General features: G+C 47.2%; 1 protein-coding gene across 1 annotated transcript in view; it reads right to left on the minus strand.

Moving 5' to 3' along the window:
- Positions 1-6015: 6015 nt before the first annotated feature.
- Positions 6016-15699, minus strand: part of LOC119096640 (putative UDP-GlcNAc:betaGal beta-1,3-N-acetylglucosaminyltransferase LOC100288842) — a 17446-nt gene continuing 7762 nt past the window's right edge. Inside the window, 1 exon segment of the mRNA XM_037219540.1 lies at positions 6016-7223. Coding sequence (XP_037075435.1) covers positions 6492-7223 — 732 coding nt within the window. The 3' untranslated portion in view covers positions 6016-6491.

Consider the following 15699-nt stretch of genomic DNA (forward strand, 5'->3'; position numbering starts at 1 on the left):
CGGTGAAATATGCACCTGAAAAGCATGTCGCTGATGGTAAAGAGATATACTCATTACTCAAGCCTTCCTTTCAATACAGGAACAACAGTGAACACTTCACATCTAACCGCCGCTTTTTCATGTTTTTAGTTCGTGATTACTCGGAAGAAGACAGGCTTATTTCACATCTTATCGTTTTTAAATATCAAAAGCGAGGGTGCTGTCCACAAATATTTGGATGCAGGCCTATTGTCCCGTCCCTTTTCCAAATCCTATGTTATTCTTTAACACCCGTTCAGGTGGAGCTCAAATTGACCCCGCAAAGGTTCTTCCAGGGTGGTTTTTGAACGGCGTGGCGTAGCCGCTCCAAGTTTTGCATGGCTGTATGCAGTTGAGTAGCAGATCGTCTGGCATCACAAATTAGATGTACGTTGTAAGGTCGTTGAGCTATGGCAGATCAAGGTCAGGCCATGGTTTCACCGAAACCAGTTTCTAGGGAATTGTTCGATCTGATCCAACAACGAAGTGTAAGACGAAGCCATACATTTCTGAGATATGTTCTTAGGCAACACAACAACTGAATAAGCAAACTAAATTGACCTAAGGTCAGGTATAGAGGTCAGACCAAGGTAAAAAATCAACCTCTTTTATTGCTCTAGGGCTTGCTGGATGGTATAGTTTCTGGTTCTCAGTTCAAATTTATTGATAACAGGAACCGCATTATACATTTTGCATTGATTTCTTAGGGGTCAGAATAGGTCCTGACCTAGAATGACCCAGGTCAACATTTTGTTATTAGGAACATGCTGCCTAGCGTAATCTTTGTCGCTTATTCAAATGCAAAACTCAAAGCGGTCTTGTGTGATTTCTGTCACCATGACCTTAAAAGAGTCAAACGAGGTCACTGACCTTACGTGATCATGTGAATTTTCCTTAAAACAATTATCTAGTGTCCAGGCGTCCTTTGGAGACCAACATGGAATTTGACATTGTTTGACCTTATTTGACCCGAAGGTCATATTCTGGATCCATTAAACTTTGACATAAATGAGTTGATGTACCGGTCAATATGCCCCGTAAATTTGGTGTTTCTAGCTTATTTAGTTCATGAGATCTCAGGGGGGCAAACTGACCTCTCACCCGAAAGAAGGGTATCCAACAGGCCCCCCGGTCGCGTTTAAGTGCGTAGGCGTAAGATCCCCAACAACTTGTGGATTATGAAACAATGCATTTCACTGCTTGGGTACTAATGGCGGTGATCATGACCTGGCACGCTGATTGCCGTGCGTGACGACTAAACACCAGGCCAGCAGCCGTATTTTAGCCCAGCCCAGGACTCGCTGTACCGGAGTCAACGGACACTATAACGCATGCGTCGTGCCGTCCATGCGTCCGCTCTTACTTTGATATGCCGGTTCGGCTTTCTCTTCGGCTGGTACCAGGAGTGCCCCAGAGAATGTCAGGGTGGTGGCCGCAATGCCGGCTATGGTGAGCAAGACAACTCGCCAGTTGTATAACCCAATCAAAGCCCTGAAATGGCGGCCATTTGGTCTCAAATACGCGCCAAATATGACAGCTTTACAGACTCATCGCTGTCCAAAACTTTCTTTGTGATAAATCCCCAGCTGGTTCTTCTTCAATCTGGCTTTTAAATGATTGTTTAAAATAACTTCCTGTTCGCGACATCTCGCTGGAGCCTTCAAGCAAGTAAAGTGGTAGGTAGGTGCTGACCAGACCAGCGTACTACTACCTACCTACCTAATGTGCTGTGAGAAGTACACACAGAAATCAGAGTAATGCTGTCGAACGAGTCCGTGACGCAAGGCTCGATGCATACGTGTATGCCAGCTGAAAGGACCAACGGTATACCTGACGACAGCCCAGCAGGCCCGGCTTCGTCGCGCCACCTGACGACGGCTCTCGCGCGCCACCTACCTGATCACGGGTGGTTCATGTCATCGCCGTCCAACTTCTCCTGGGTGACGAGCCTTCAGCAGGCGGCTCTCCAGCCCGGCTTTATAAATGGTTATTATCTATATTAACTTATTGTTTGCGGCATCCTGCTGGAGCTGTCAAACAAGGGGGCGCCTACAAGGCGTGCTAACGTACGCCAGACGCGAATTACTCGGTTATCCCACTTTCTTGGCCTCGAGCACCGCATGGCCCATGAGATGGAAGCATTCGTGTGGCGGTCTTTTGTGTCCTGCATGCCTGGGTGACTTTCAAATAGGCTGCACGTAAAAGTCTGCTCGAGTTCACGGGCGTCGGGCTCAGACACCAGAGGATGTCTGGGCTTGAAAGTCTTAAAAAGAAGAGGGCTGTGGACTGCACTGCATGATCTTCACCGTGACTGTCTCAGTTCAAAACGGCATACAAACACGGTGCACACCGCTTAACTACCTCATAGAAAATCTTCCGGTCGCACAAATGCAAATGCAAGTTGTGGCATTGCAAAGATTCTCCGGGAGCAGGCGTCTTCCAGGCACTCTTTGCGGGCTTGCAAAATATCACCTGATGCCGCCAAAATGAATTACATGCAATGGGTTGATATGAACCACACGGCATTAATCGCATTGCACCAAACAAACAACACTGACAAAGCATCACTTCGTCGTAAAACGCAGAGGGCGATCTTGACAGACTTGTTTAGATCCTTGAAGGAGAGAGAAAGTGTACTTTGCACGGATATTTCCGAGAAATTACTCGCTTTGGATCCAACATTATCACCCAGGGCATATATTGCGGCCCGCACAAACAGCAGTTCATCCGCTTGTGGTGTGCGCGAGGGTGAAAGGCGGTAACGAAGTAACAATCACAAATGTTTTTGTGTATTAAGGGACTATACCCAGCAGGACACCGAGACGGCATTTTAGTCCAGAATTGACGGCGAGTTGGCCGCTAAGCCGTATCAGAGGTCACTCTGGAAAATCCATCACTTCATGGCTGCATCAGCCACTCAATGTCAGAGGTAATTTAACGTCAGGAAATATGCCTTCACCTAAGTGAACTTAAGCTGGATTGCACCTGAAACTTATTTGCAGCATGCCACGGAAAGGCACCAAGCGACGGAAAATTTGAGACAGTGAAGAGGCTTGCCGCGTGAACCAGTCTTCGAGGGCCTAAGAAGACGGATGGACAACAAAATCATCCTCCGAGAGACATGCTTGACTTCTGAACCCCGAATCAGATCCCCTTGGCAGGCTTAGGGAGATAGTGAAAGTATTGATCATCTAGTTTTTCCCTCTCAAATTAAAGAAAACTATTATTTCAATCATTTTATCACTGTCTGGCATTGTGTAGGCCTAGAATTCGGTCTCGAATTCATGCTGAAAACATGGTCTTCGAATTGTGGAACCTTTGTTATTTGTGCAACCAAAGCCAAAGCCCAGCCTGCATGCGATGTAGGAAAGGAATAGCCCGTGAGTTTGCCCGCCTTCCTTTTTGGTTGCGGGAGGGGCCAATTATTATTAGTCATTGTTATTGATCTACGCCCACCATCTAGTATGTTTCAGTGGAACTAAATTTTTTAACCCACTCTGAATTCCCCACAGTCCATTAGTGCCTATCAACATGAGGCAATTTTACGTTTGCAAGTGCAATGGTTTTACTAGAGTGTACATTATGCATAATTCCAACACCCAACTTGTTTGTGGTCGCAGCCCATTCCACAGCTGGAGACATTCTCTTTTTCTAAATACCACCATAGGAGGTCGACTGGACGGTAAAAATCTTGAGCAGCAGATTTGGCCGAGGCGCGCGCAATCGAGAAAACAAGCGGCGGTGCACAAAATGATCAGCGACACACATCTGGAGGTGTATGAAACTTTGTCGCAATCGTGTCTTTCAAAGCGTTACGGACGTCCAAAAAATGGCCACTGTGGAAATGGTTTCACCGATGTGGAAACATTTCAGATGGCTGGGCAGTTTTTCCATGTGTACTGTTACGGCCGTAGAATAGGTAATTGGTGATGCATGAGTGCATGAGTGTAACATGATGTCGAAGACCAAGATGTCTGCCCACAGAAGTGCATTTTTGCAAAATACGTTAGGATGGGGTGGTGGGGGCTGAACCCTAAATAATGAAACAACCCACCCAAAAATGTGCCAATATTGTGCCATCGCCCTTAGTTTGGCCCATCTCATTCTCAATGTCGAGGGAAGGGTTGGGTGGGGGCGCTGAAGCCCAAGTTGGACGGCTGGAAACCCCCAGCTGAACATGAAACTATGCCCCTGTCTGTGCATCCCTTGATCTTGTTCCATATTCAGCAAGACCCATAGCCCATTTTATATTTGAATAACAAAGTTACGATCCTGTTCGGTAGCTGATACGGAGGCGTGTATCACGGTGAATAAGCATGCATCTGTTGTAAGCCGGCACCATGCAGACTGTGCACTAAGCAGGGCATATCGTGACCTCTTTTCACTTCCTCAGTAAAGTCCTCAGTAAAGTCGGTCGTGATGCGTGGTAACCAATGACTGCCCCTCCCTTATCACCCGCGCGCCTCATCAACCACGTCAGACGCCCGACGCTTAGGGGAGCGGCGGCCGACGGCCGTGCGCGAGAAGACTGATTCGTTACTTGGTGGATGAGTCGTTATCAAATGTTCATTACGTTTTTTAATGCGACTCTAAGGTACGATATATGAAAAGATAATATCCAACCAGCCTGCCTACATTTCACAGGAACTCCCGGATAATTTCTACACCTTCTTCAGCCTTGGTCAGACAATGACATTCATTAAAACAGATTTAGGCACACATCAAGAAAAAAAACTGACGAATTTCCCCTATGTGATCTTTTATGTTCAACTATATACACAATTTTATTTGTATAACGGATGTTCAGAGGCAGAACATGACAGGTATTTTTTAATTCACTTCTCACCTTTGTTTCGATAAAGGCATGTAGCCGAAATATCATTGTATCTGTCCGTCGATTCTCCCGGTTATTCTACGAGAAATGAGGTTGTTTCTACTGTTTTATCCAAAAACCTAAAAAGTCGTACGCAGTGAGGCATACTTATCCCGCTAAGGTAAAAAGGTAGAATAGACAACTGTTTTTCAATTCAAACGCAGATAAATAATATAAACCGTCGAAAAGAGCACACGCCATGCACTCACACTTTCGATACGACTATCATGCACTTATTCTGAATGTTGTCATGCCACATGGCATTCAACTGACACCGCGCACACATTTCAAACCTGTAAATAGCTTTTCTACATTGCGGAATCAGTTCGAACAGCGACGCATGCGATATATCTCGCCACTAAAACAGGATAACGCAAACGTGTGCAACTTTCCTGCCCCGAAACCCGTACTATCGCAAACCGTATTGCATATTGCTCCGAGCCGCTTGCTCTTTTTCAGTCTTTTCATCTCAAAATTCGACATTCAGTCGTTATTGCTAACCCACGGCTTTGTATTTGGAAATTTCTCAATGCGCGTTTTAAAAATGAGAATACGCCTTAATCTTTCTTTTTCTCCAGTTTGCTTCATAATCCAAAATTTCCCCCTCCTTTCATGCAATGCAATGACCTATGTGTCCAGAACGTGCTTCGATAAGACCGGACGATTGATATCCGCGTGTCTTATTTCTCCCCGGTGTTCACCTCTTCCGGTCTTTAAGCTTATACATGCCTCCCCACATAAAACTTTTTGCCTTCACATGTGCATGGGTAAATGCGTCCTGTCTTTTGCTACGTTTTTGATTCGTCTTTGGGCCAAGCTAGATAACTTCTATGGCTTATACACGGTGTGGTGGCTACACGATACTTTGGTTTTAAAAGCCACATTTTCTTCTCCGATACTCCTTTCAAATAAGGTAAAATCATGACGGGTCAATTGTCTTCTGAAGCGTTTTGTGTTCTTGAATGGTTAAGTTTTTGACGATTTTTACACAACGCTTTGGCTTAGAAAGGCAAAGGCAAAACGTTTGGAGAGGCAACACTCACGGATACGTATTTGGACTGCATATCACATTACGACAGTCAACGCAGAGTCTGTGGTTAGATCGCTCGTACAAAGAGCATATATTTTTTCATCAAACCCGACAAGGATAGAAGAGAGGATAAGTACATTGGCGAAGCTTTGAAAATCACTAAGCACCCAAAATGACACGGAAAGACCGTGTAATAAAATCCCTTGAACGTCCATGGTTCCTTTACCTGCCTCTCGCATCCGTCCACTGCAGCTCTTTTGCATTCGCCGCATTCACTGGTGTCTCTCACTCGTCTTTTGCCTTCTCGGGTCTGCATTCCGTTGCTCTTGCCAGCATTGAAGTCCTACTTCTTTGGTAGTTTCTTTCTTCAAAACTCCGGTTAAGAACTTCTCAAGAAAAAACGCTTCAGCATTTAGGCGCATTATTGTCTTTGTATGGCGCGCACCTCCTCCCCCATTAGCGTCAAACATTCACAGTACCTTTGACGCTTCTCAGCATTTATCTCCTTAACCAGACGCAGCTTGCGCTCACGAATTCTTAGTGCTTTTTACAATATCCTTGCACACGTCCTCACCCGATGAAATCATGCGATAAAACTCGTACAGTTCCGCAAGTGTAACAATGTGAACAGATATAGCTCGCTGAACAGAACACCTGTCCACCTTGCGAATGTTGAGAAATTGTTTTGCCGACTCGCGATGCGCTCCTACTTTTTTGGCCACCACGCCAGTAATCAGTGCGTCCTTCTATAAAGAGAAACCTGGTGACGAGCACTTCTCGATACAGGAGCGGGGCCAGGTCGCCGGTCAGCAGGTACGCCGGCCCTGTCATAAAGTCGGGATACACGCTACCCGGGAACTCGGAACGGCTGACGTAGTACTTGCTCTTTTGATCTCGGAACGGCCGCCAGTTGTGCGCCAGTTTTCCGAAGATCGTCCTGTTTGCTCGTTTGTGTTCCTCCAGAAATGATAGCAAGTTCGGGATGTGTAAAAACACATCCTCGTCGACTTTCAGCACGAGGGACGCGCGGGAACAGAACCGGCTGACCCACTCCAACATGCACGTCGTCTTCAGCGTCAGGTTGCGGTAGCTGTCCACGAAGTTGCCCTGCACGATGTCGCCGTGCTCCGCGTGCTCCCTCATCAGCCGCGCCTGGACGCGTTCCGTGGTGCGGCCGACCAGGAAGACGAGGACGACATCAGTACGCAGAGCGACTGTGCCCCACGTGGCGCGGATGACGTTGCGCCGCGACACGTTGGCCGGCGTGGAGGCGACGACGACCAGCAGCCGCGTGCGCGCCGCCTGGTCTGGGCAGCTGCGCTCGCCGGCCAGCGTCAGACCGCCGCCGCCGTACCGCAGCGCCACGGGGTCGGCGCGCCGCGCCAGTGGCGCCGCCTGGCGCCCCAGCCGCTCCGCCGCCATGGCGGCCGCGGCCGCCGCCACCTCCGCCGGCGGAAGACGAGCAAGCTGAGGCCTCAACCAGCGCGCCAGGTCCTCGTCAAGCGTCGCGTTCAGCTCCAGGCGTGGGGTATGCTGTTCAGGGGAAAGCCCGCTCGTGGCGGGAGAGGATGACTTGACGAATGCGGGGTTACTTCCGCCCTGCTTGACCAGCCGCAAGCGTGAGTTTTTGGCGCCGTTCGGCTCTGTCATCTGCGATAGAGCTCGAATGCGGGTTTTGTTTTCGTAAATACTTCTCTCCTTAGCGGTTACGTCCTTCGATGGCGATATAGACAGCGTCATGCTATACAAAGGACGCTCTCCTCGGTCGGCGTCCTGACCATCTTCGATCGGTTTCGGCGAACCTCCATTCGGGCGTGGTGCAACGATGTTATCAATGGTTACGCTCCGACAATAAAACATCGCAATATTTAATAATACTACCAAGACAAGAGCGAGAAAAGGGTATAGGAAAGGAGGATGGGATCTCATTTTTTTTTTAGCCCAGGCTGGCGTTCTTGGTTCAAAGTCTACACCCTTACCGTCGCAGCACGGCGTGGCAGCACAAGTTAAAACACACACACCGTTCCAGTGCAGTTGATCACCTCGGACGGGACCAGAACCTCACTCTCCGCGCACGCTGGGTCGTTGCAGGTCAGATCACATGCTGGCTGTCCCAGCTCCGCGCATCAGTCCAGTTCGCGCCTCCACCGCCCGGCTACGGCGCATCTCCGCCGCCTGGCAGAACAACGCCCTGACTGATTCCGCACGATGGATCGCAGCAGGTCGGACCACAATGTCACTGTTCCTGTGCGGTGGGTGACCGCAGGTCGAACCCGGCACGTCCCCTGTGCGCTCCACCGGCCGGCTCGAACTGTGTGCCAGTCGCCTGACCGCTGCACTGGAGCCGCGGCACCGGGACCGGATGCGACATAGACGGATGTCACCACTGGGTCCGCGGCCTCCTTATCGCAGCAAGTACGCCTCCAGCGCAGTGGCGGCGCAGCCAGTTGTCAAATGGGGAAAGCAGCTTTCCAGGGGCTCCACAGACGCCACGCACCCACCTGACGGTAACGGAACCTGCCACCACCAGCATTGATGGCATGCGAGGAAGACGTTAAACGAAAATATCGGGTGCGATATATTTTGATGTGCGTGTGCAGCACAGTTTTGCGCGCGTGTGCACGGCCATTTGTTAAGGACAGGACCACAGTCTGCGTTTGGCGGCCGCCGGGGTTGGTTTGTTCCGCGCCGGCGCGGTTAAAGACATACGGGAGCCTCAAAGGGAATGCTCCACGTTTGAACATGTTAAAGCAAGCCTCAGATATGATAAGATAAGCTCGCCTTTAACAATGGGTATTAATTTCTCAAAACGACCGGGGGAAGACAGAGTCGTGAAAGTCGCCATAAGGGGACAGACACGAAAAACTTTCCGGATTTGGTTTAATTATGTTTTGCCTATACATTATGTATATACATATACATACATATATATATATATATATATATATATATATATATATATATATTATGTGTGTGTGTGTCTATAGCCTACCCTCCCACACAGAGTTGCGGAGCTGAAGTGGTGCAGTTGCACCTTTCTCTAACATAGTGTAAAGTGAAATCTGCGAGTAGCTGACCATTATAGCTATGGTAGCTTGTGGTACATATGGCAACATCTTTACAAGAGTAAAGCATCCACAATATATGTGGTTATCACAGTTAGTTTACACAAACGTTCTCGATACAACGGGTGCATGGATAAGACATAGACACTTCAGATTTTGTAATCAAAACATAAGCACTCTTCCACCCAATATTTCAGAGCATGATAATCAGCGTTTCCCCAAATACACTCGGGCAGATGCCCTTCTGCTGAGAATACCTTTACCCCGCTCGTTAAAAAACGCGCACTGTTGTGCTTCTAAATGGTAAGCGATCCTCACCCGCCTCAGTTCGGGTATGTGGCAAGTGAAGGTCTCGTCAGTGCAGTGTCGTGTGCAACACAAGCCGATTTCAACAACATAAGTTATTGAGCTGGCTCTTAAGTGGCCATGCGACTACACTTGCGTACGCATCGATGCTCACCAATGAGCTCTCCCACACAGCGACGCAGCCATTGTTGACAATGTGGGGGGAGAGGCGTGGTTGACAAGGGCACTTTCTTGTGAAATTTCCCTCTCCAAAAAAATCATCGGATGACGGATGATCACTTGACTTTGAGGGCACGATTTTCTTCGCTGTACTTCAATATTCATCTTTGACTGAAACAGAAGCCAGAAGCTGCATAACTTAACGATAACTTTTTTGTGGAAAGTACCTTTAAGCAACTTATGACGTCGATTTGTACGCTTAGAAGATAGTCCAGCAGCATCTTTCACCTGGGCATTTTCTGATTTGTAAGAGGAACGGATTAAGGGCCCAGATTGGATTAGCACTGCCCCGCGAAGCGATGCTGGACTCTGTTGATGGAACCGGACAAGTCACGATGGAATCTCTATTTTCTTGCTTCTGTCGCTGTTGAGAGTACAATACAGAAGTTATGCGGTTCAGCTATAAATAAGCCCGGCCTTATTTCTACCGGCTCAAAATGATGTTGAAAAGTTTTCGGGAGTATTATGTCACGACGGCTGTTCTCGCGCGCCAGGGGTCCGCTGCCTGGTGTTAACTGCATCACCCAACGCCATTTGGGTTGATTGACACTGAAACCCCGGCAGTCAGGGTTCTTGTTTCTTAAATTTGCGAGCAGGCAGAATCAAAACTTGGTTATGTAATTTGTTTCACAAGTTGGTTCTGGACAAGAGTGGACATTCTCGTTTTTTGGGCGTTTTCATGTTTTGCCTCCCTTTTTCCGCCCTATTGCGCACTACGGAAGACCCTTATGTTTTCCGGACCAACGGCCAAGTGGGTAGAGCACTGGGCGGAACATTCTGTTTCTGGTCCGGGACTGAGGGGCCATTCCATTACAGTATGGGGTGCCTAATGTAATGCCGGTGATAATGGCGGTGTACCCTGGTCGATACAAAAGCCCTTAGAAGGACCCATTATACATTAGACGTATGCCGACACTGGAGGCCCCTGACCCGTGCAGTTGGCGCCGGATAGACGCAAGAACTCTCATTGACGCAGGAATACACCTTATCGCCGCAGGTGGCCAAAACACGGGCACAGAGGCTTCAGTTCGACGGTCCTTGGCTGAAATGGAGCGGAGGGCCTCGTTTGGTACCGAGAATCTGACTGACATAGAGCCTTTTTGAGGAACAAGGGATTGATCAAAGCCGCAACGCCATACGGAAGCCATAATGCCATAACATTGCGTTGAACTTGCGGGATATTAGCTTCATGCTCGCATATTTTTCCGTGTAAATGGAAAAAGTACGGCAAATGAAGTGCATTACTTTCATAGCGGTCAGCATGCAGTCAAATGAGATTTCTCCCGCAGGGTCAGCGAGTTCAAATACAAATTCTGAAATATTCAGAGGGGTTTCGAGAACACTGGCATGACCCATCAAATTGGACGCGTGTGATGTACTGATGGGTAAAGGGTGAAAAGGGTCTTTAAAATAATTACTTTGACGCATCACCTTGAACGATTCCACTGGAATCATCCTCGCTGATAGCCCTGGCCTAACTTCGGCCTGCCACAGGTCAGCAGCCTGACCATGTGCATCTAACTTTTTATACCTCAAGATCCGTTGTCCAGTTGTCTACAGCTATGCAAAGTTCAGCACGAGGTAGCGGCCAAAACCTTCGTCGTAGCCAAAACTTTGTCGTAAATGTAGACGGATGTTCACCTTTTTACAGAAACTATAATTGTCGTATATGACGGCGCACCTAGTAACGCTCCAACGGCTATGTGCCGCCCGGTCAGAAATCATTTTTGGGAAACCTTGGAAAGAGGGGATAGGTCAAATTGATCCCCGACCCGAGTGTTGAAAATAGCTGGGCTTGTGAAAGTCCTGTTAATAGCACGCGCATGTTCTGCTCCAGAGTTACAGCAAACTCATCCTCAAAGTTGTTCTTTCAGCGCATTTCGTTAGGTATCTTATGAAAGCAGCTTGCTGTTGCCTAAGCCCCATACAAGTATGGATTAATGTTACTCCTGATGACATGGCAAAAAGTTGAGTTGAGAAATGAGGTACAGCGCCAAATTGAGACAAACATTTTTTTCCCACAACTCGCATGTCACAAAAAATCTTAACGCTAATAAAGCAACGCTATTTTGGAAGGGGATGGGGGGGGGGGGGCGGCGCTGTGACCTTATTTAAAGACAAAAAGGAAATTGGAGTGGGGTGTATCATTTGGCCGGATGGCTTCGCCCCAAACTCAGTAGCTACATTCGTTCATGAAACCAGAATTTTGCCTCCCCATAGAGACGCACGTTTCTCGTATATAGCTGCGCACCAATATCAGAACCCTCTCTACCCTCGTAACAAAAAGTCGTGGATGCTCTCACCACTAGATACAAATTGTAACAGCTTAGCGGATTAACGATGCAATAAACTTTACACACCAAGGGCCAGAAGATATGCAATGGTTTGTGAGGTTAAAGTGAAACGCTCTGGAATATGGCCGTAACATAAGTCTTATATGGCTAACTTTTAATGGCTATCGCCTTCCTCCACAACCAGATTGCGCGCCAGCTCCCATGACCACCACAAAAGAGCGCCATCAGCGCCCCAGATGGCCTAAATCATACACCAAATTAAGCACGTATTGCCTTTCATCAGAATAAAGTGGGCTAAATCCGGTGAAAAAAGGGTGTCTCGGCTTTTCTTTCACCCCATCTAAAAAATTTACAAAAATTGGCATTCATTCTGTGCGTGTAATATTTTACAACATTTCAGTTCTTTACAAATCTTACTTTGAGGTTCTTGTTATCCTCAAAACCATGGAAGCGATTATAGGGCGCTGCCTTGCCTTGTTTAGCCATACTCTGTCTTTGCAACGTTATGCAACGTTTCGCAACAATTTCATAAAATTACCTCTTGGAGCTCTTATCTCTCTTGCACCATGCAATTTTTGTTCGTGAGGTCATAGATGTTTCCCCTAAGGTAGTTAAAGGGAGTGTTCCATGTTTGTAGGGGGTTTGAACTGAAACAGTCATTGTAAGAGGATTCAACGCAGGTAACAGCCCTACCCTTTTAGGAATCCCCTTTTTAGGAATCCCTTTTTAAGACACTCAAACAAAGAACAACTTCTTTTGTTTGGTCCTGAACTCTGAACTCAAAGTTCAGAGCTCTCATACTGTGTTATCGGTTTTCAATATGCAAGGAGGTACTGGTTAAACAGCGGCACTTGTAGCAAACATTAATTATATTGACAACACTCGGCGTTGCAAGCTGTGGTTGTAATTACTGGTGATCACGCGTCATCATAAGCCCAGCATGACACGTCAAATGTTGTCAACATAGGGAATGTTTGCCCCATAACGTCGTTTAAGCAGAACCTCCTGGTATATTGAAGGTTGGTACCTCAGCATGACAACTCTGTTCTCATGATGCTGACTGCTGCTTCACGTCAGCCTTTTTCTAAGCTGATAACTTGGTAAAGAGCCCGAAGCGAACAATATGCAAGCATGCTAACTACGCTAAGTTAGGATTCCTTTAGTGTTGGGCGGGGATAGTGGTGTATCGTAGCCTTCACTGTGTCCACAAAGGACCAAGGCAACACTTACACGGTTTATTTAACGGTTAAAACGCAGCAAACCTCTACCATTTAAGTTCAGGTAAATTTGGAACTAGTTTTATTTTTTATCGCACACGTACCTCATCATGTTGAGAAGCAAATCGTTCGATTTCTATCCCTGTTGCAGTTCAATATTGAAACCACCACTTCAATGCGGCCGATTATCCATACGAAATGATTAACTTACGTTTATCCAGCGGTGTCTTTCCTTGCCCTGAGCTTGGTGAAGAAGTGTTGGAGCTGCTGATGGCGAGGACTAGGCATCCACAGCGCTGTTGCTGTTGCTCTCCCTTTGCCTAGCGTGTGCTGCCTGTGACCAGTTCGACGACTGGTCATAATCTGGCGGTATCATTGTATACTGTCCAGACAGAAGACATTCCCAGGCCGCGGCTCGCGGCGGCAGGTCATGTCGCGACTTTGGGCCGGGGCCGACGGCGACACTGTCAGGTTCACGGACAACACTGCAGTGTACCGCGTCGGCCCGCGGCGGCAGGTCATGTCGCGACTCTGGGCCGGGGCCGACGGCGACACTGCCGGTTTCACGGACCACACTGCAGTGCACAGCGTCGGCTCGCGGCGGCGGGTCATGTTGTGACCGGCCGCTCTGAAAACCCCATCACTCGCCCGGGCCATCAGTCACCCGAAATCAACTCATTAGTTTTGTTGTCGTGACGTTACTGGCCCGCGGCTGCAGACCGGAGGTAAAAAAACGTCCACTTGCCCACTATCGTGGGAGACTCATATCAATGGATGCCCTCCATGAACTAACGGAGACTGAAACGCTCTCCTTGTTCAAGGTTCTATGAATTCTTTCAAGAACCGTCCACCGCGGTGAAATTGTGCCCATCGCAACACTGAAAGAGGAAAGTGTGCTTTAGTGGCCTAGAACTTTTTCACTGCCCTGTGTTAGTAGGCAATTTGTGGACACACTCCACTGCTTCCAATTTTTTGAAGGGTCATTTAAGTTCAGTTATGAACATGCCCACCACCCTCATTGCGCTGTCTCCTCAGCGTAGAAAACTGACCATTCACTGATGACATTAACTCATCACATGAACCTTAAAGGACGTCATTTAACCGTCATGCTTAGTTTATACCCCGATTTGTTTATGGGTGGATTTGAATAGTTAATTGAATCAATGACCATAATTTATTCCCAGGGAGCTAGAATCACTTTTGAACTAGGGTGGGAGTGAAAAATTTCATCGCAAAAAACCGTGCGGGAGTGAAAAATCAATTCTCATAAGATGGAACTTCTGAGCTCGTGACTGATACTTCAGTCAGCCCATGGTTTCAGCGAAGGCAATTTCTAGGAAATCGTTCAATCTGATACAACAACGGAGTTTTTGGCGAAGACATACATCTCTGAGATGCTTTCTTAGGCACCATAAATATTAAATGAGCAAATAACATTGACCTAGGATCAGGCATGAAGGTCACACTGAGGTCAAAACCAACATGATTCATTACTCTAGGGCTTGCTGTATGGGATAGTTTCTGGTGCTCATTTCGAATTTATTGACAGCAGGAACCGCAATATACATCTTCAGTTGACTTATTAGAGGTCAGAATAGGCCACTGACCTAAGGTGACCCGGGTCGAACCTTTTGTTTTAGGAACATACTGCCCAGCGTAACCTTCGTCGCTTATTCACATGCAAAACTCAGAGCAGTCTTGTATCATTTTGGTACCCATGACCTCTCAAGGGTCAAACCAGGTCAATGACCTTAAATTGGCCTGTGACCTTTTGCTTAGAGACAGTTGCCTAGGCTCTGGGAACGCTTTGGAGACCAACCTGGAATTTGACATTATTTGACCTTATTTGACCTGAAGGTCATGACCTAGGAAGCTGAAATCTTAACCGAAGTGAGTTCACGTATAGGTCAAGACACCCTGTAAATTGGGTGTCTCTAGCTTTCTTAGTTCCCGAGATCTCAGTGGGGGGAGTGTCAGATTGACCCCCCGCCCCCCACCCGAGCGAGGGGTATCTAGCCGGCCAACCGGGCGCGTGTTAAAGCATAGTAATTTCATGGCAGTATTATTAGCATAACAAATTACTAACACCCATAATTTGATGCTGCATTTTTCAATTCCCTTCTACAGCACTTTTAAAGCAAAACAAAGCAAAGGAATTCAACAACAAAATAACAACAGAAAATTCAACAGGCATAAAACATTCAAACAAAAAACCTTGGACTCCTACACATCAGCCCATCACCAAGTCAAACACAATAGACATACTTCTGGCTTCTGTTAAGATGGGGTCAGGGAAAACAACATTTTGTCGCTGTTTCTTACAAAATACCAATGCTTGTTTCTATGAAAGTAGCCTATGCCTAACCTAAAGAGGCCTTACATCATCTCATCCTGTGTGACCTGTTTGTATCACAGCAGCAGAAGTGAGTTACTGATTCTTGCGCAATTCCTATTGCCACTTGCCATGCACTTGACCAACTTAACCTAACTTAGAGTAGCCATTATGATGAACATCATCTCAACTCACCTATCTGTTGACAGCAGCACTTATGATAAAAACATGACACCTAAAGCTAGTTTTTGGCTGGTTTCAACTCGCATTTGTATTCAGTTCATTTGTGTATGCTTGTTGACATCAGACAAAGTTGACAACACACAAATCAAAACACTCTAAATC

This window comes from Pollicipes pollicipes, unplaced genomic scaffold, assembly GCF_011947565.3.
Source record: "Pollicipes pollicipes isolate AB1234 unplaced genomic scaffold, Ppol_2.1 Scaffold_4295;HRSCAF=5057_pilon_pilon_pilon, whole genome shotgun sequence".
In the NCBI taxonomy this organism is placed as follows: Eukaryota; Metazoa; Arthropoda; class Thecostraca; order Pollicipedomorpha; family Pollicipedidae; genus Pollicipes; species Pollicipes pollicipes.